Below are 21,033 nucleotides of genomic sequence, written 5' to 3'. Positions count from 1 at the left end.
TGGGTTGTGCTTAGCCTGTGGAAGATGAGGTGTTGGATTTTATTCTAAGTTGAAACCACAGCTATCCATGCCTTTATTCAAGTCACCTACCAAACTTAATTTCTTTTTCTTTCTCATTTTAATCAATTATGATTCCCTTTTATTTAAATAACTTTTGAATTCCTTTTTTCCTCCTGAACCTAGCACATAGCAGACTGCTTGGCACAAAGTAGGTATCAATAAGATTTAAATATCTCTGTTGTCACTACCCAGATTTAACTCATAATTTCTTGTGTCAGTTGTTGCAATTAATTCTCATTTCCGTCTGGTCTCATACTGTTTTCCATCCTTGGCACTGTTACCAGAGAGATCTTTCCAAAATGATAATCTTATCATTTAATTTCTTGGTAAAAAAATCTTTTAATGGCTCATATTTAAGCTTTTTAAAAAAAGTTTGTTTATAACTAGAATTTTTTTTGTCCAAAGAAATATTAAAATAGTACTTCATTGCATAAAATAGACAAAAGTAGAGCTTCTCTAATTGAGTCAGTAATTAAGGGGGTCAGCTGTCATATCTTTTCCGTTTTTATTTCTTCTCCCATATGCGTTGAATCATGAGCAGTCTTTTTAGTAGCGCTGTGGGAATGATGCTAACGTGTAGGATGAAACCCACATTTCTTGACATGGGATAACGAGTCCTTCATGATCTGGCTTCATACCATCTTTCAAGGCTTATCATTTTCCAAGCTACCTGATGCCTTATACTTCATCTTTGCCTACTCTTTGTGATCATGTAACCTTGAACATGCTTCTGCTATGCTTGACATGTCCTCCTGTGCCTTATTTACCAGGCAAAAACACTCTTAAAAACATCTGAAGTGCTGCCTGCTCCATGAAGCCTTCCTGAAGCAGTATTCTTTTTAACCGATTGATCACCTCTTCCCTTGTGCCTCCATTTTATCCTACTCTCATTTTTATTGTCTCACAGTGCCTGGCACATGGTAAGACCTTAATGTACTGTTATGGTTTGGTTATGTGCTTGTCTCTAATGATAAACTGAGGTCTTTGAAAGCAGTAATTATGTCTTATTTATTAAGTTACCCAAGAGCCTAATCGGTTCTCAAGTTTTTGCCATGAAGGATGTATGCATAGTTGTGTCACATCTTCCAATATTTCAACAAAATTCAGAAACCCAGATTTCAGTGTAAGGTCCACCCATTTTAAATGTTAGCAACATCAGGTTTTTTTTAAAACATTGCAGGCCAGACAAAACATATGTGGGTAAAATGTAGCTCACAGGCTGCCAATTTGCAACCTCTTTCATTCTTTAAATGTTTTTGTAGAAAAACTGGTTAGACAAGAATGGTTGATTTTTCTTTACGTGCTTATTACAAAAATAACCAAGTCAAACAAACTGTAAATTGAGAATGCTCAAAAACAAAAGATTATGCTCGTACCTTTCTTGATCCTTGTTCCAGTAACACTGTAGGTTTCATTAAAATAATAACAACATTTATGCCTTAAATATTTAATAAGCCTCACAAATTGACCTTGAGAGCTCCTTGAGGATGAGAATTGCCATAGACTCCTATAATGCTTACTAAATGTTCAGTAAATATTGTTGAATTGAACATTGATCAATATGATAATACAATGGCACTTGATCCTAAAATACCTTTTAAGTTAAAATTGTACAAATGTACTTACAGTTTTGGCTCTGCCTTAGAGTGACCTTGAGCAGTTGACTTAACCCCTCTGGGCTTCACCTTCTCTACCATAAAAGGAGGACTTTGGGTTAGAGGAACTTTTCAGGTGCTAAAATTCTGAAATTTTTTGATATTCTTTGCTAGTATGAGGGCTGCCTGTGGCTCTACTCAGATTTTTTTACTTGGCTTAATAAAGCGGTTTCTAATATCTTTATATGACAAATGCAGTGGTGTAGTTTTCACAAAGCCATGGTTCAAATACCTTAAAAATTCTTATTCCTTTGTATTTTATTGAGTTAACTAGTCCATTCCTATTCTTTTTCTTTCTGTTTTTCCTTTTTAATAGGAGATTATTTGAGCCAAACTGACGACATATACTGGGGAGTAAGATCTCAAATGCTCCCTAGGCCATTCTTTTTTATTGAGGTATACATACACCTACATGTTTATATAGGTGAGTGTGTGTATGTTTGTATATATCAAAGTGTGCTCATGACAAATTACCCTTTTGGGAAGAACATTTCCAATATACAGAGTTTGTTTGGCTTAATTATTTTTGTAATATGCAAGTAAAGAAAATCAGCCCATCTTGTATAACCAATTATATATACATGGGATATAGATAGCTTTATTGGAATATGATTGATTTGTAGGTAATCAACTACACATGTTAAAGGTATACAATTTGATGACATTTTGACATATGCCCTCAGAAGTTTTCTCACGCCCCTTTGTAATTCTCTCCCTCCTCCCCTCTTGCCTTGTCCTTTATTATTATGCGATCTTCTTTATTCCACTTAGATTAGTTTGCATTTTTCTAGAATTTTATATAAATGAAAAAGCATACTTTTTTTTTTTCTGGCTCTTTCCCTCAGCATAATTATTTTACAATTAATTTATTTTGGTTTTATGCATTCTCTGTTATTGTCAAGTGTATTCTATTGTGGATATGCCACAACGTGTTGATCAATTCACTTGTTGATGGTCATTTGGGTTGTTTGGTTAGTACAGACAAAGCTGTTATGAGCATTCATGTATGAGTCTTTGTGAAGACATAGCTTTTCATTTCTCTTGGGTAAATATCTAGTAAAATGATTGGGTTTATATGTGGGTACATATATAACTTTTTAAGAAACTGCTGAAGAGCTTTCCAGAGTCTTAAAAGTGGCTGCAAAGTGTACATTTTATATTCTCACCAGCCAGTGTAAGAGACTTCCAGTTGCTTCATAACTTCACCAATACTCAGTATGGTCAGTCTTTTTAATTTTACCCATTTTAGTGGGGAAGTAGAGGTATCTTATGGTGGTTTTTAATCTGCAGTTCCTTATTGACTAGTGATGTTGTACATGTTTCTTTCATGTGCTTATCTACCATCTATATGTTTTTTTTGGTTTGAAGTTCTGTTGAAATCTTCTGCCTATTTTATTAATGGATTGTCTTATTTTTGAGTTGTAAGTGTTCTTTATATCGTGTTGATACAAGTTCTTTTTCAAACATGTTTTATAAATATTTTCTCCCAGTCTATGGCTTGTCCTTTAGTAACAGTCTTTTGATGGGCACAATTTTTAATTTTGATAAAGTGTAATTTGTTGAGTTTTTTCTTTTATGATTTGTGCATTTTTTTAATTGCATTAAAGATATCTTTGCCAAGCTGACGATCCCCAAGATTTTCTCCAATATTTTCTTACAGAAATTTTATAATTTCAGTTTTTAGAGTTCAGTCTGTGATCCATTTAGAGTTAATTTTTTGTTTATAGTGTGAAGTAAGTGTTAAGGTTTACTTTATTTTTTTTTTGCACATAGCTATACAATTGTTCCAACACAATTTATTGAAATATTATCTTTTACTCATTAAATTGCTTTTGCACCTTTGTTGAGTGAGAATCAACTGACTATAAATTTGGGTCTATTTCAGGGCTCTGTATTTTGTTCCTTTGTCTGTCTTTACACCAATATCAGACTATCTTTATTACTATAGCTTTTTGATAAGTCTTAAAATTGGTGATACAAGGCCTCCAACTCTGTTTCTCTTTTTTAAAGTTATTTTGATATTGTAAGTCTTTTGCGTTTTCAAATACGTTTTAGAATTAGCTTGCCTTTTCTACCCAAAGCCTTCTGGGTGTTTACTTGGGATGTATATATAAATCTACTTGGGGTAATTTGACATCTTAACAAAAAGGACATTGGGTAAAAAACTGATCTACCTATATGTTTTGTTTCTCCACTTATTTATGTCTTCTTTAATTTCAGCAACGTTTTGTAATTTTCAGTATATAGGTCTTGCACACCTTTAGTGAGATTTATCCCTAAAAATTTCATGCTAATATAAAAGTTACTTTTAAATTTCCGTTTATAATTGTTTGTTGCTAGAAGTGTAGAAACACAATTGATATTTTTATTGCATTTTCTGTTGATTGAAATTTATATATAATAAAATGGATAAACCTTCCTGATGCAGCTCAATGATTTTTTAAAATAAGATTTATAGAAAAGTTGTAAAGATAGTACAGAGAGTTTTCATATACCCTACATCCTGTCTCCCCTATTATTAACATTATTAATATGGTACATTTGTCACAATTGTGAACCAATATTTATAAATTATTATCAACTATAGCCCATACTTTGTTCATTTTTCCTTAATTTTTTACCTAAGGTCCTTTCTTTGTTTCGGGATCCCATTACGAATATCAAATTATATTTATTCATCGGGGTTTTTTAGGCTCTTCCTTGGCTGTGGCAGTTTCTCAGACTTTCCTTGTTTTTGATGACTTTGAGAGGTTTGAGTACTATTGGTCAGATATTTTGTTAAATGTCTCTCAGTCAGGATTTGTCTAATATTTTTCATGATTAGAATGGGCTTTTGAGTTTTTGGTGAGAAGACCACAGAGGTCAAGTGCCATTTGTGTTACATCATGTTAAGGTACATTGTATCAACGTATCTCACCATTGTTAATGTTGACCTTTGTTGGATCATCTGGCTGATGTAGTGTCTGTCAGGTTCTCCACTGTAAAATTATTCTTTACCCCACTTTCCTACTGTATGCTTTGGAAGGAAGTACTGTGTGCAGCCCCACAAAAGGTGTCAGGAATTATTCCCTGAGGCTAGAATAAGTAATTTGGAACTTTTCTGTATGTGAGGTTTATATGTTCTCTTCCAGTTATTTATTTATTCAATCATGTGTTTATATCTGTGTAGACTCCTGTATATTTCTTTTATACTTGGGTTATAATCCAATATTTTATTTTATTGCTCAAATTATTCCAGGTTTGCTGTTGGAAGGAAGCTCTTTTATTTGGTTCCTGTGTCAATTGATTTTATTTTTTATGTTGGTCTTATATCCTGTAACCTGCTAAACTCATTTATTAGTTCTGGTAGATTTTTTTTTTTTAAAGATTCGGTAGGGTTCCCTCCATAATCATGTTTTCTGGGGAAACAAGATAGCTTTATTTCTTTTGTAAACTGGATCCCTTTTGTTTATTTTTCTTGACTTATTGCATTGGGTAGAACCTCCAATACATCGTTGGATAGAAGTGGTAAGTAAGAGCAGATATCCTTGCTTTGTCCTTGTCTTAGGGAAATAGCATTTCAGTCTTTCATTATTAAGTATATTTTAGCTGTAGGATTTTCATAGATGTCCTTTGTAGTTTGGGGGAATTTCTCTTCTGTTGAGAATTATTTTTCCATGTATGTCGCTGACTTTAGTCAAATGCTTTTTTATGCCTCTATTGAGATCATCCTGTGATTTTACTTTTAATATGGTGAATTACATTAGTTGGTTTTTGAATGTTAATGGACCTTCATTCCTGGAATAAATACTTGGTCATGATGTGTTGTACTTTTTATATATTGTTTATTAAACTGTGGATCATAGCTTGCCTTGTGAAATTAGTGTAGTAGGTTGTGATTACCATTGTAAAAGAATGAAATAAAATAGAAAATATCAGACTGTATTAAACTATTACTTCATGACATTTTTGTCGAATGTGTGTGTGTATGTGTGTGTGTATTAGATTGTAACATAAATTATATTTCTTGACTTTACTTATATAAAAAATTTTGAAAATAACATTCACTTTTTGAGCCTGAAGATAATGAGGCATAGAATAGGGCAAGAAAGCAGCTAGTTTTCAGATTGGGGGCAAATTAAAGGAGGTACAACTTGGGGAAAATAAATGGTGTAGGGTAAGGGAGACAATGAGGAATTTTTTTTTTCCTCTCATTTTTTTTTTAATTGTATTAGTTTCAGGTGCACAAGACAAAGCAATACTTAGACGTTTATCATTTATATCCCTCAAAAATGAGGAATTTGAATTTTAGAAAAGCCTCACCTCTTAGTTTTGAGTGGAGGGATTTTTCTGACTGCATGATGAAGCTCATGGACTGTGAAAGGATGTAATTAGTTGCAGATTAATAACTTAGTGTTCCTAGCCAAAGGACCTGGCAGTCCTTCAGATTTTGGGAAGTCTCGCCAAGAACATCCTCTCTTGTATGACTTTAACGTGGTGTTAGGGTGCGTTTCTCTTCTAGAAACACTGTTTTGAATAAAATCAAGCAGAAGTTGTTAAATTTACTTACACAAAGACATTGGGTTCATGTAATATCTCTTCATATGCAATGATAATTTAATCCTTGTGGGAGCACGCAGTCTTGAGATATTAACTAGCGCTTTTAATTACTAATTCATTTGAAGGTATGTGAGTAGGGCCCAACTGAGGAGAATGGAACATGATGGTGGAAGACTTTTTTTCCCTTCTGCCACTTCCCACAATCTGGTTCAAGCCATTGTTTCTCAGTCGAGTTGTGTTGGACACAGCTCCCTGGCCCATGCTGGTGTTATGAGCCGGGCTTGCCCGCCCTCTGTCTGAGGCAGACCGTCACCGCTCATAGGTAGGCCCCTCACAGCAGCTCATGTCAGCTCTCTGCAGCTCTCACTGGCTGCCACGCTGGCTGCTGGCCGCTCACGGCAGCTCACGGCAGCTCACGGCAGCCCAACTCCAGGGAAAGCTGTTGTTCACAATCTTAGCTGTGGAGGGCGCAGCTCATTGGCCCATGTGGGAATCGAACCGGCAACCTCGGCCTTAGGAGCATGGCGCTCCAACCACCTGAGCCACCTGGCCAGCCCCAGGAAGAATCTTTATGGTACTTTAAAGTTCTAAAATGTTGGATCTGTGTTTGTCTCTCAATTACACTCCTTTGTTACTTGTCAGCTTGATCCAAAGGTAGTGCTTTAATTTCAGATTTTGAAGGAATGAATCTGATTAAGCAGCCTAGATGCCTTGACAACCTCTAGATCAATCATCTGTAACCAAGGAAGTATATTAAAATGTGTTAGATTTATACCTTTCCCCTATGTTTATAGACTTTCTCTGAAGATGGAACCACTGGTAGCTGGGCAACCACCCTAAGAAGTGTTTGTTTATTAATAACAAGTTAATTTAACTAAATAACTATTAAAAATCAAATTACGGTATTGAAGTAATTTGTTTTCCAGATGGTTAAAATCAATCATGTTTCTTTAGGACAATAGTTCTTAGCCTTTTTGAAGTCCCCAAACCCCTTTGATATGATAAATATGATTAAATATCTTGCACCCCTTAAAGCCCATCCAGGAACTTCTGATTGAGTGCCTACTTTAAATTTTTTCATTAAACAATTTAAAATGCATTGTTAAATTCTCTGTAAAATCTAGTTCTTCATGCTATAGCATGAAATATAGAATAGGAATAATTATTTCTAATTACAACTATTTGAGAAAATGCTATCTAGTAGCATAACCTCTTCTTAAATTTAGAAAAACATTAGGCATTGATGTGAACCTCTTAACTTGTACAGTGACAGGAAACATAAATAATTTCAGGACAAGGTAAGTAATTCAGGAAATGCACATTTGCTGGAGAGGTTTGAAAAGAATGTCCCAGGGGTTCACTATATGAATGCAAAGTAGTAAGTGTGAAAGAAGGTTGGAAAAGAGTTTTTATAAACTATGTTCTAAGTTTCTTTATAGCTCTAGGATTCTATGATTCTACATTCAAGTATTATATTTAACCTGGAGATGGTTCATTTCACAAATTTCAGGTTGCTTTAGAAAAATAAAACAACTGTATGCTCTTTGTTTTTATGATATGCTATAAAATGAATCTAATGGAAGTTCAAATAAATCATGACTAAAATTTATAGTAATATTACATATAAAACCATATTTCCTCGAAAATAAGACCTAGCCAGAGAATCACTTCTAATGGGTCTTTTGGAGCAAAATTTAATATAAGACCCGGTCTTATATTATTATAATATAAGACCAGATCTTATGTAATATAAGACCGGGTCTTATATTAATTTTTGCTCGAAAGACGCATTAGAGCTGATTGTCCGGCTAGGTCTTATTTTCAGGAAAACACGAAATTTATACCTTTCTTGTTTATGATCTGCATATGCATACTTAGTGTTTTATCAGGACAAAAACTTTTTAGAAAATTTTGATTACTGGTTAATTAATGTCTCTGTATTATTCGTATTCCTATTTTCACCCATGTCTTAATAATATTTAACACTCACTGAGTTTTCCTAGCATTTTACATGTTTTTACTCAGTTAACACTCAGTCTCGTGAGGCAGGTACTATATCATTATCCCCATTTTACAGGTGATGAAATTGAGGCACAGACAGGTTAAGTAGTAGGTGGTATTTTTCTTCTTGGAGAGCTGGGATTCTTGACTGCTCATGCATTTATGCTATGTTCCCTTAATCAAATTACAAATCTTGATTATACGGACTTAGCTTGCTTTGTTTTGCCCTAAATGTTTACTTAGCACAGTGCTTTGCACATAATTTATACTCTAATAATTATGTATTGATTGTAAAACGTATAATACAAATTAAACCAATTCTTTCCATTTGTCTGGAAATTTTATTCCTCTAGTTAGCTGTTTTTTTTTTTTTTTTAAGATTTTATTGGGGAAGGGGAACAGGACTTTATTGGGGAACAGTGTGCACTTCCAGGACTTTTCTCCAAGTCAAGTTGTTGTCCTTTCAGTCTTAGTTGTGGAGGGCACAGCCCAGTTCCAGGTCCAGTCGCCGTTGCTAGTTGCAGGGGGCACAGCCCACCATCCCCTGTGGGAGTCGAACCGGCAACCTTGTGGTTGAGAGGACATGCTCCAACCAACTGAGCCATCCGGGAGCTCAGCGGCAGCTCAGCTTAAGGTGCCGTGTTCAATCTTAGTTGCAGGGGGCAGAGCCCACCATCCCTTGCGGAACTCGAGGAATTGAACTGGCAACCTTGTGGTTGAGAGCCCACTGGCCCATGTGGGAATCGAACCGGCAGCCTTCAGAGTTAGGAGCACGGAGCTCCAACTGCCTGAGCCACCAGGCTGGCCCTAGTTAGCTATTTTTGTTGTTAATACTGACAAAACTAGTAAATTTATTTTCGTGTATTATGTGTAATTAAAGAAGATTTTGGATAAAATGGAAGCCTGTTTTCATATTTTAAGTATGTTTTAAAATTGTTACATTGTTAAAAATATGAGATTAACCTATAAAAATATATACATTCACATTAAAATTTATTTTATATGATACTAATGTTAGAATAAAGGACATATTTATTTTAAAATAAACCTCTTTGCATACCATAATGTACATAGTAATGAAACAGTGTGTTCTGAATTTTAAAAATAAAAGTATCAGTAAGAGTTGTGCCATTTTTATCTTTGTTATGTACTATTATTACTTCTGTGTAGTTGTTATAACTGACATATTCAGGTAAATCGGCTTTCTCTTTTATCCTTGTTTTGAATATGTTAACAAATCTGCTTTGGTTTTATATAGATTTCATGCTTCCATTTTCTCCCCATCCCCCCATCTCTACCAAGTAAATAATTATTCAGAGTTTAATTCATGGACCTAGATTTCTACCATTTTTTTTTTTTAAAGTTTAGATTTAAAATGTTTGTGTAACTTTTTAGAGCTTTAAATGATTCTTTAGAAAGCTGAAATGGTTTATTTCAGTTAACAATTTGTTCTCTTTAGGAGCAGGCCCAGGATTATACCCCTTCTCAATTATAATATTTAGAAGGCTAATACAGTTATCTGGGGACTCCAAATGGCAATTTAGTCCAAAGAGCCTGCAGCAACACTTAGAAAAAACATAGGTAGACACATAGCTCTTCCATGCCTTAATGCTCTTCTGTGAGTATTCTTCCCTTTGTTTGCCTAGTATACACTTAATGAAAGTCTGCTTTTTCTACATCAATTAAATTTTGACAAATGTGGCTGGAGAACCGTTCACCTGTTTCTGTTTTTGGAAGAAGCATATTATATTAATAAATGATTTGGGAAACATTTGTGCAAACTGAAATACATATAAAGTCTAACATATGAATAATAGAAGATAAATAATTTGATGTATACACTGCCACTCAATATAAGAAACCAGCTTTTTGATAGCCGTGGCTATGACAGTTACCAATATATCTTCAGCTTTCTATTTAAAATATTTTAATAGATCAGCCACATTAATTAATGTTTTCAAGATTAGCTCCATAGCTTAGCCATTTTAAAATCTTGTTTGGAAAAGCATAAACTTTTGATATTGCTCCAGTTAAAACTATAATCAGTATGTTCATAATTTAAATAGAAGGAAGGAGAAAGAGAACTCTTAATATCTGTTTTGTACCAGGTGCTTTATACTTGTATATTATCTTTAATCCTCACTAAAATCTTTTGACGGTGGTATTATTTTCCCCATTTTACAGATGAGCAAATTGAGGCACAGCAGTGTCACATAAGTGGCTAAACTAGAATTCAGTCCTGTTTGTCTGACTTTAAAGGCCCACACTCTCTGCAGATGTTATCACTTTGGTATGAAATAATTTGAAGATAGCATTTCTTGTGAATGACATATGTTTCAATCTTTCCATCTTTCACTTTTACTCTTGCCAGACCTGTCTTTTTTGGGTTTCTGTTGAACTTCTGTATTTATAAAAGTGATATGTGCTCCTTATACACTTAAACATACAGAAATGTATAAAGATTAAGAAATAAATCTAAAATCTCACCAACTATAGGTACTCTTGATAGTTGAGATTTTATAATACATTTTTACATAATTGACATCACTGCATATAATTTTGAACCTTGAATTTTCACCAGACATTATAATATAAACATTGATTTATATGGTTGGCAAAAATACATTATTTGGGGCCGGCCTGGTGGCTCAGGCGGTTAGAGCTCCATGCTCCTAACTCCGAGGGCTGCCGGTTCGATTCCCACATGGGCCAGTGGGCTCTCAATCACAAGGTTGCCGGTTCAATTCCTCGAGTCCCGCAAGGGATGGTGGGCTGTGCCCCCTGCAACTAAGATTGAACACGGCACCTTGAGCTGAGCTGCCTCCCGGATGGCTCAGTTGGTTGGAGCACGGGCTCTCAACCACAAGGTTGCCAATTCGACTCCCACAAGGGATGATGGGCTACGACCCCTGCAACTAGCAACAGCAACTGGACCTGGAGCTGAGCTGCGCCCTCCACAGCTAAGACTGAAAGGACAACAACTTGACTTGGAAAAAAGTCCTGGAAGTACACACTGTTCCCCAATAAAGTCCTGTTCCCCTTCCCCAATAAAATCTGAAAAAAAATAAAAGACATTATTTGATGTGCATATAGCACAATGTATCATAATTAAAGGGATTACTCCATTATGGACTATTAACTGCTTTCACTTTTTTCCCCCTGGTAAATATTGAGAAGAACATTCGTGTACATACGCAGTCAGGATGTTGCCTGACTTCTCCACTAACCACCCCCGCCACGTGCACACACGTTCCACCCTGCCCAACCCTAAGATATATAGTCAAATGTGTTCATGAGTTACTCAGATTAGTCTTTGTCCCTCTGCCCCCGTCTGTCCTTCTTCCTGTCTTCTCCTTGAGTATGGTTACAGTACTTTTGAAGTACAATTAAGTTCAGTTTTAGGTGTTTCTCCTCCTCTCATTTTATTTTTTTACATATGTAGGATATTAACATGCTTTCCAAAGTCAAAGCTATTCAAAGTCAACACCTCTGCTTGTGTACTCTGTCTTATAATTAAGGATTTTGCTCCAGCCGTTGTTTGTCCTTCTTGTACCATCAATACTAGTTTTCTTTGTTTGCATCGTTGTCCTCAGCATACAAGCCTGCTAAATTCTCTCTCACTGAAAGGAAGAAAGAAAAGAAAGAAAGAAAGAACACCCCCCACCACCGCCACCAATTCTCTCCTACCTCACTGGCCTGTCTTTTTAATCTCCTTTATTTTCTTTTATATTTCCTTGGCCTCTTTGTGGTCCCTGACCAGTCTTTGAGCTATTTCATTTTCTGTCTCCATCTTATGACCATCAATGCTATCTATTAACATTGGTGATTACAAAATTTACATCTGTAGCTGCTGAATGAGATTTGAATATCCAACTACCTAATTGGCGTCTCGTCTCCTCTTGAATACCTAATAGGCATCTCTTAAACTATTGAAAGCTAATCCCAAACTTATTTCTCCCTCTGTCTCTTTATCCCAATAAATGGCAACCTATCTTTCCATTCCTATCAGACCAAAAACCTTGGAGTCATCCTTGACTTCAATCTATACAAATCCTGTTGGCTTTACCTTCAGAATATCTCTAGACTATTTCTTTCCTACTCTTCCATTTTTGATCCAAGCTAACATCTTTTACATGGATTATTGCAACAATAGCCTCCTGTCTGGGCTCCCTGTTTCTGCCCATGCCCTCCTCATAGATTCTCAATAGAGTGATCCTTTAAAAATGAAGTCCTCTGTTCTAGTCAAATCCATCTCCAGTAACTCATGTTCACTCAAATTAAAAGCCAGAGTCCTTAGAGTGGCTTAAAAGGTCCCTCGTGGTCTGGTCCCTGTTATTTCTCTAACTTCATGTCCTTTTATTCTTGCTCTTGTTCATTTCCTCCAGTCACATTGGCCTTCCTGCTGTTCCTCAGACATGCTAAGCTTGTACCTCAAGTTTTCGTCCTTGCTTTTCCTTGCCTAGAGCATTCTTCCTCAAAATAATTGCATAGCTAGCTCCTTCACTTCCTTCAAATCTTTGCCCAGATGTCATCTTTTCAATGAGGCTTTTCCTGTTCATCTTTTTAAAAATTAAAAAGTCCTCTGTTTGCACCTCCTTACTAGTTTGCTTTTTTCCTCCATAGATATAAAAACCTGGCTTACTATATGTGTAACTTATTTTTTAATCCTCCGCACACTCTTCCCCCCATTAAGCTCCATGAAGGCAGAGACTATTTTAATCTCTTGTTCACTGTCAAAGTCCCAGTGCCTGTTAAATTATGGGAACAGTCAAGTCCTCACTTAATACGTCTATAGGTCCTTGGAACTGTGGGGAGAGGATGTATAATGAAACCAGTTTTACCATAGGCTGTTGACATAAACAAGAGTTAAGTTCCTATGCCAGTTCATCAATGTTCTAACAAAATAGCTACTGTATAAGATAAAATTTATTAAATTAATTAATGAACAAAATAATTAAGGCCTTGTATAGTTGGTCCCCTCTTTGTCTTCCAGATTAATCTCTCTGACTCAAGAAATTCTGGTTTAGAGTCAGTGGCGAAGCATGTGTATGTTGATTGGTATTCTTGTTGATGTGTAGGGCATGTAAATAAACTGGTACATTTTGCTACTTTAATGATTAATTTCAGAAAAAACTAAAAGACTGGCCAATAATTCTTGTAGCCAGTAGTTAATTTTGTCACTAGTTTCACTTTTGAAAAAGTAATTGCTGGGTGAAGTTAGCAGTTTTTAATTTTGGGGGATTGTTTTAAGGAATAAGTAAAGTAATATGTATGAAAATAAAGTACATGTGTAATTTATTATTACTATTACTATCATCATTATTTGTGACATTAGGCATATACGTTACTCATTATGTTTACTCATAAAATGTGGGGATAAAAATAGTGTTGACCCTGATGGCTTATCATGGGAGTTAGATGAAGTAATGAATGCACGCAAAGAACCTGGTGCACAATAAATCCTTGGAAAATGTTCACTATTACTTTAACTATTATTATTTCCAATCTTTTTTAAGTTTAAGAACTTTCCTTTTTAAGTCATAGAGGATCTGAGTTCTTGAGTTAGAGTTCAGGGTCCACTTTTGGCACTTTTATTACACACTTTTACTTCAGTTATCTTAATTCCTATAGACAGGATAAATGGTATTTGAACAGCTAATTCAGGGTTATAAATAATTGGTATTTTTAATATAGAAAATACCAACATTGATTGCTAAATAGAGTTGCATAATCCCCTACCCCAGAGACCTTTTAGAACAAAATATGTGTACTATAATTTATTCCTGGAATAGTGGGTCAGTTTCTAAAGCTGGGAATCAGTGGATTATTCTAAAGGGAGTGCTAATGTCCCTTGATCATCATTCCTGGCATGATGAATGGTAGTGGCTGCTGCTGCGGCTACTTCTAAAGCTGCTGCGGCTACTTCTAAAGGCGCCTTTCATTCCCTTACCTTCCTTCCTTGTAGGTTGGTTAGTAGAATAGGGATATCCCCTGTGATGTATAGTCTGTAGTGAAATGAACACAATGTGTGATTTGCACTGCCTTGTACAGTGCCTGGAAAATAGTGGATACTTACTAAATATTCATAAATTTGAAAGGCACTAGGAACCATAGCTTGGTTACATAGGGGAATATGACATTCAAATCTATGCCCAACATGCTGTTGGCCTTATGTAAGACAGCTATGGACAGGAGAGAAAACAATAACAAACCACATTGGAAAACATGGGTTTAAGTAGAGTTATCATTGCATTTTTGGATTTCTTACATTTTACATTTTTAATGCTCTGTATGTTTGCAAGAATGACTGGGGTACAGTAACTGACACTAAAATAAATGTCAATATATATTCTCTTTCAGATTTACCAAAAATTTATCTCCTGACAAGATAAATCTAAGTACCCTTAAAGGAGAAGGTGAACTGAAGAATTTGGAGTTAGATGAAGAGGTGCTCCAGAATATGTTGGATTTGCCGACATGGCTTGCTATCAACAAAGTGTTTTGTAATAAAGCATCTATTAGGGTGAGACTTTGATATCTTTGGAAAGAATTGTCTATTTTTATTTTTTAATGTCACCTGTATGTTTTATAATAAATATTTTCTTTCAGATAATTCTGTAAAGAATTTTTATTAATATGATTTAAAAAGACAAATATCTTTGTCCAAATAGCATGAATGTGTGGCCTATGAATTTAAAGTCATACATTAATTTATAGATTTAATTTTTGTTAAAATTTAATGTTATTAACATTTAAATACAATTATTGATAGTTTATTAATAAAATAATTTGTTAAATTTGGCACACATTCAAAGACATTTTTCATAGTATGTGTTGTCAAATGGGACAATACAAATTTGTAATAAGTAAACACTTTCAAATGAAGACATAAGGACTGATAAGTTCTTTTATTCTGTATATTATACTTCCTGTTGAAATTTTATCTTCTCATTTGTTTCTTTGGAGGATTTTAAAGTGTTTTTGTTACTCCTACTTATTAAAAGTTATTTGTAGTTATTATCTTTGATACTAATCATTTCATATCGCTTCTTGCTCTTAAAGACTAAGCTGAGTTTGGAAGTCTGCTCAGTAGAAATATTGAATGCTAATTTGTTTCATGAAATTAAAATTGGGCACCAAAGAAAAGATTGTGAAAAGATTTATATGTTCTTTCACAGTCACCTTTAATTTTCTGTTCTAGTTTCTATAAAGCCAAATAGCTACAAAGACATATATGTAGTGCAGGATAGTATTTAATTGATATTGTCTACATTTTATATTAATGTCCTCACTTTGTATTTGTCTTGAATATCTACAAAACGATAGGTCAGAATTCTGGAATTTAAAAAATTGTTCAATGGAAGAAATGCCAATTATGCTTTGTTGGGAAGTCTTAGCATAAATTATGAAATTAAAATGTATTTTTTATAGATTGAATAGTTTTTTAAAATCAAATTAACATTCAATATTAGTTTCAGTTGTACAGCATAGTGGTTAGATATTTTTAGGACTGGGAAAAAAAGATATTTAAGAGAACCTGAAATTCTTACTTAAAAATATGACTAAGAAAATATGACTAGTAGTCTTTTATATATAGTAGGCACGTCTGATTTTAAAAGTATGAATGAATTGCTCATTTTATTATTTTACAATTAAAGAAAAAAGTCTTATGATATAATTCGGTATGTCTGTTACTATATTAAGAGAGCAACTGTGTTGGTTACTGTTTTACATTTTTTTAGTGTTCATTTTAAAGAAAAAAATTTTTATTTTAAATTTGTTTTAGATTCCATGGACAAAACTGAAAACACATCCTATCTGTTTGGTGAGTTCTGAATTGCCTCAGAAATAAACATTTATATATGCATATGATTTAACTTCTCAGTTGATATTAATATATTCTGGAATTAGAAATTATACTGCTATAAAATCTGATGATCTCAGCAGTATTTGGTTACTTACAGTTTTTCTCCCGTACTCCTATCATACACACATCTTTCCATCAGATAATAAGTGTCTTAAGAAACTACTGAGCACATTGTTTTTGTATTTGTCTTTTTAGACGTTTAGAGAGAGATTTAAAATGACTGTGATCACTTACTGTTTATTTTGCTCCTAAACAAATGAAAGAGAAAATAGCCTTAAAGAATATTTTCATAATATACATAAAATAAAATATCTGATCATTTACATTTTTAATGTATTTTTATTAGTCCCTGGATAAAGTAATTATGGAAATGAGTACATGTGAAGAACCACGAAACCCTAATGGCCCATCTCCAATTGCAACTGCTTCAGGACAGAGGTAAGTTATTTCCATCAATCTGTATGACTGGCAGAGGGAATTCTTACCTATAGTCATCTCTATTATCTTCAGTAATGGGACATAAAATAAAGTCCCCTAACTCCAACCAGTCTCTATTTCAGCCACCTCTCATCAAAGATTTTATAGTTTTAGTATCGTTGCAAAAGTAGCAGAATTGATTTTTAGCCTCTTTTATTTATCTTGCTTTTCTTGATATTTAAATAGTAGTGATCAACCAAAGACACAGCAGTAGCAGAAAATGGAAGCAGAAGAGCTTAGGTATTTTATAAATCAGATGCATATCGTTTATTCTATGCATCCATGGAACTTTTAAGATTCTAAAGAGTTAAAACTGGATGCCTAAGAAAATTATGGGCCTTTTCGGTTACTCTAAAATTCATTAAATAAAGAATGCTCACAGATTGGATTTTGATAGATAAAAATCAAATGCTAATAAAGTAGATGTATGGAGGTCATTTCATAAATCCTTCTTAAAAAGTTAGAATAATTCTAAAAGCACAGATCTTGAAAAAATTGCCTATTTATTTTTGCATTCAATGAATTTGGATCTTGTACTATACATCATTTCCTCAAGGTGGGATTTCTGCACTATTTTGGATTGTGCAGCTATTCATGTCAAATAGTCACATAGATTTTAATGTCATTAGTGCCTCGTCAAATTATACAGCATGGCAGCCCTGAACATTTGTAGCATTCTAGGTGCTGAGTAAAACCAATGATAAAACTACTCAGGGATGAGCATGCACATCCGGGGACACACACACACACACACCACGCACGCACGCACGCACGCACACACACCCTCCTTTTTCACCAAGGTTGAACCACCTTTATATTAGTGCATTCTATCAGATGTGCAATTTATATTTGGACTACAGATAATAGTGACTGGGAAAAGAGCTTTCACATTAACTTCTTTGTAGTTTATGCATCATCCAGTATTTTGAGATTTTAAAGTTTATATTGTGTTTTCAGGTTTGATAGAGTAGATTAGTAGATTAGAGCAGTTGGTCTTTAAATTGACTAGTTAGAAAAATTAGAAAATAGAGATGTTTATAAGATTATTGAAAAGATCAGGAAAATTGTTATTAATGAAAGACTTATTTTAACGAGGTGTGGCAGAAATAAGGTATTTTGTCAGTGTGTGCTAACTGTAGTTGATAGTGCTCTTCCTAGTTCATGTTTTTATAATATTAATAAGTTTTATGATTTTAGCTTTGTAAGATGATAATCCTTGTATTTTGTTGTAAGACAATATGGTTCATCTGTTTACACATTTTCCAGACTTGTCTGATTGTAACGATCACTTAGGGTGTTTCTTAAATCTAGAGTCTCTTAGGCTCCTTCTTTTGAAATTATGATTCATTATGTAGGTCTATAATGGTTATCAAGAATAAGAATATGTATTTTTAATGATTATTTTATTTATACAACTTAGGGAAACTGATTTTATTTGATTTTGTTCTAGCTAAGAGATTAAATAGAGGGAAATTAATAAGAGGCTTAGAAGAGACTTACTTGTAAACTGGAATTTCACCCTTTTATCATGGGTGACATAGTCATAAGCATGTAGACTTTAGTCATTGATATTGCCATCGCCCTTCCGATGGTAAATATTTCAATACAATTGTAACGCTTTTTAATGTGCATAGATTAGAACAGATGGGGTTGGATATTCCAAAGGGCATTCCCACATAATTATTATAGAAATATTGTTTATATATTTCTATATAGAAATATTCAAAATACAGGAATATTTCTACTTAAGTGCCCAGTATTTGTCCTTAGGATCAGAGCAGCTCCTCCCAAGAATGCTGATGAGTTCTTACTCTTTAGTTCTCAGTTTTCTAAACCCAAGGTAGATGGCCACCTCCTTTTATAACAAAACTACCTCATGATGAGTCCAGTCAAGCCAAAGACTACATAAATTACTACATATATACTGTTTCACTGAAGGACTACAGCAACCTTTTGAAATAGATATTATTTTTATTTTACAAGTGAGGAAACTGAGGTGCATAGACTTTTGATGGTATTAATAATAATACATTACCATTAATAATATTATAAATAATATATTTTATGAAATATCATGAGTCAAGAGATGGACTATTTGGTTCATATGCATTATTTTATGCAATCCACATATAACCTACAAAGTATTACCTGATTTAAAAGATAATTCAGCTGAGGCTTAGAATGATTAAGCAAGTCTTGTGGAACTATCTAGTGGACATTTGAATTTTACATTCTGTATTTCCTCTGAGAGATCTGGATAGAGACAAAATTAGGAATAGTGGTCATATTGATGATAATTGAAGTAATGTGCCAGTTGGGCAAACTTTCAGCATCATTTCTGTCAAAATATATTGATAGTCTATATTCTTGTCATACGGTACTACTCATCATTCTTGAAACATGACCTCTACTTTCCTACTTATCTATGCCTTTGCTCATTCTTTTTCCTATTCTAAGATTTCCCTTCGTTCCCATCTCTCCCTGTGGAAAGTTCATCTTTTTTGCCTGGATGTGTTGCTCCCTAGTTATAAGCAATTTTTTCCTCTACCAAGTGTACTGATAATTCCTTTTTTAAAATACTTAATTACAGATTACCTTATTTTCAGTTACTAGGGTATGCTGCTTTTTCCTCCCCCAGTAACTTGTAAGCCCTATAATGCCACAACTATATTTTGGTTTTCCTTATGTCTTAGCATTATTCTTATAGTAGATGCTCAATAAATGTTTGCTGAATTGAATTAGAGAATGTAAAATTTTTCTGCACTTATTCCTAAATATGAGATTATATTCCAACTGGAATCTGTAGCCTTCTTTGTGTCAATTAAGCTCTCTTATTTATGTTATAGATGCCAGTTGTCTGGACTAAGGCTTTTTGAGAGTAGGCAACTTTGGATACTGATTATAATAATTTACTTTAGAGAATAACCTTCAATTTAAAAAAATCTATTATTTTGAGAAGAGCATTTTTATAACTTAAATGTAACCAGGCGAGATTATAGATTTTTCTTTTCTTTTGTTTTTTGTGTGTTTTTTTGAAAGCTTATAAGAGTTTATTTGAGCCAAATTGAAGACAATTGTCAGGAAGCAGAATCTCAGTGGATTGAGAAAATACTGCTAGATTATTGTTTTAACAAAAAATTTTTTTTTAACCAAAATGAATAATATTATGGTAGTTTGTGTATTTGTGTGAGAATATTAACAGATATCTTTCATCTTTTAGCAATTTATTTTTTGGCTTTAGTGCATTATATTTTGTTTTGCTTTATATTTCTAGTGAATACGGCTTTGCTGAAAAAGTGGTTGAGGGAATTACTGTTTCTGTAAACTCCATCGTCATCCGTATTGGAGCAAAAGCCTTCAATGCATCCTTTGAAGTTTCCCAGCTACGGATCTATAGTGTAAATGCAAACTGGGAACATGGAGATTTAAGATTTACTCGTATTCAAGATCCACAGAGAGGAGAGGTAAAGATTTTCTTCTTTTATTTTCTTTAAGAAATATTTTGGGGCAGCCAATGGCTCAATTGGTCAGAGCGCGAGCTCTTAACAACAAGGTTGCTGGTCCGATTCCCCCATGGTCGAGTGAGCTACGCCCTCCACAACTACTGTGTTTTCCCGAAAAGAAGACTTAGCTGGACAATCTGCTCTAATGTGTCTTTTGGAGCAAAAATTAATATAAGACCGGGTATTATATTTCATTATATTATTAATATTATATTATATTATTTTATATTATGTTAATTTTGTTTAAATTCATGGTCACATAATTCAAAAGCTCTTTGTACTTTATATTAAAATTAAATTATTTATAATAAATGTTTTAACAGCTTTACAGATGAATATAATTATGAAGATGTTAGTGAATTTCTCAGAAGTATATAATTTCAAAAAATAAAACCAGAGAATATATTTAGAATGTCATATGAAAATTAGCGAAGAGATATATTTCTACTTTTTTTTTTTTTTAACAAATCTACATTTATCTTTTGTATGAGTAAGTGAAGCTGATCTCTGTGTTCTCTTTAGGTTTTGACATTTAAAGAAATTAATTGGCAGATGATTCGAATAGAGGCAGATGCTACCCAAAGTTCACATCTTGAAATTATGTGCGCTCCTGTTCGATTAATAACCAACCAGTCAAAAATCAGAGTCACACTTAAAAGAAGAGTAAGTCAACAGTTACCTTTTGATTCATATGATAACTGTTGGGTTTGAAAGGAAATTTAAAATAATTTTTAGGCAAAACATTGGCACATTAACACAATGCAAAATAAAAGGAAATATAGTGCCTTAAGCAGTATTTGAAGAAACATAGTATAATGATAACATTTTTCAGATTTAATATTTAGATTTTTATTTTTCATAGATTAAATAGATTTCTCAGTTGCCATATATTTGTTGAACATTAACTGTTTTATAATTTCATTTCTCCTAT

At 33.7% G+C, this 21,033-nt stretch overlaps 1 protein-coding gene across 4 annotated transcripts in view; it reads left to right on the top strand.

Annotated features, from left to right (window-relative positions):
* The window catches only part of BLTP3B (bridge-like lipid transfer protein family member 3B), a 76,370-nt gene that overhangs the window by 11,501 nt on the left and 43,836 nt on the right, over nucleotides 1-21,033 (top strand). For all 4 annotated transcript variants that reach the window (XM_019732111.2, XM_019732112.2, XM_019732113.2 and 1 more), the window contains 5 exons: nucleotides 14,616-14,778; nucleotides 16,042-16,080; nucleotides 16,469-16,560; nucleotides 19,874-20,063; nucleotides 20,625-20,765. In XM_019732111.2, the coding sequence (XP_019587670.2) occupies nucleotides 14,616-14,778; nucleotides 16,042-16,080; nucleotides 16,469-16,560; nucleotides 19,874-20,063; nucleotides 20,625-20,765 (625 nt within the window). The remainder of the gene's footprint in view (nucleotides 1-14,615; nucleotides 14,779-16,041; nucleotides 16,081-16,468; nucleotides 16,561-19,873; nucleotides 20,064-20,624; nucleotides 20,766-21,033) is intronic.

Source organism: Rhinolophus sinicus, linkage group LG02 (assembly GCF_036562045.2).
Source record: "Rhinolophus sinicus isolate RSC01 linkage group LG02, ASM3656204v1, whole genome shotgun sequence".
Lineage (NCBI taxonomy): Eukaryota > Metazoa > Chordata > Mammalia > Chiroptera > Rhinolophidae > Rhinolophus > Rhinolophus sinicus.
This window is presented reverse-complemented; position numbering and strand designations above follow the sequence as displayed.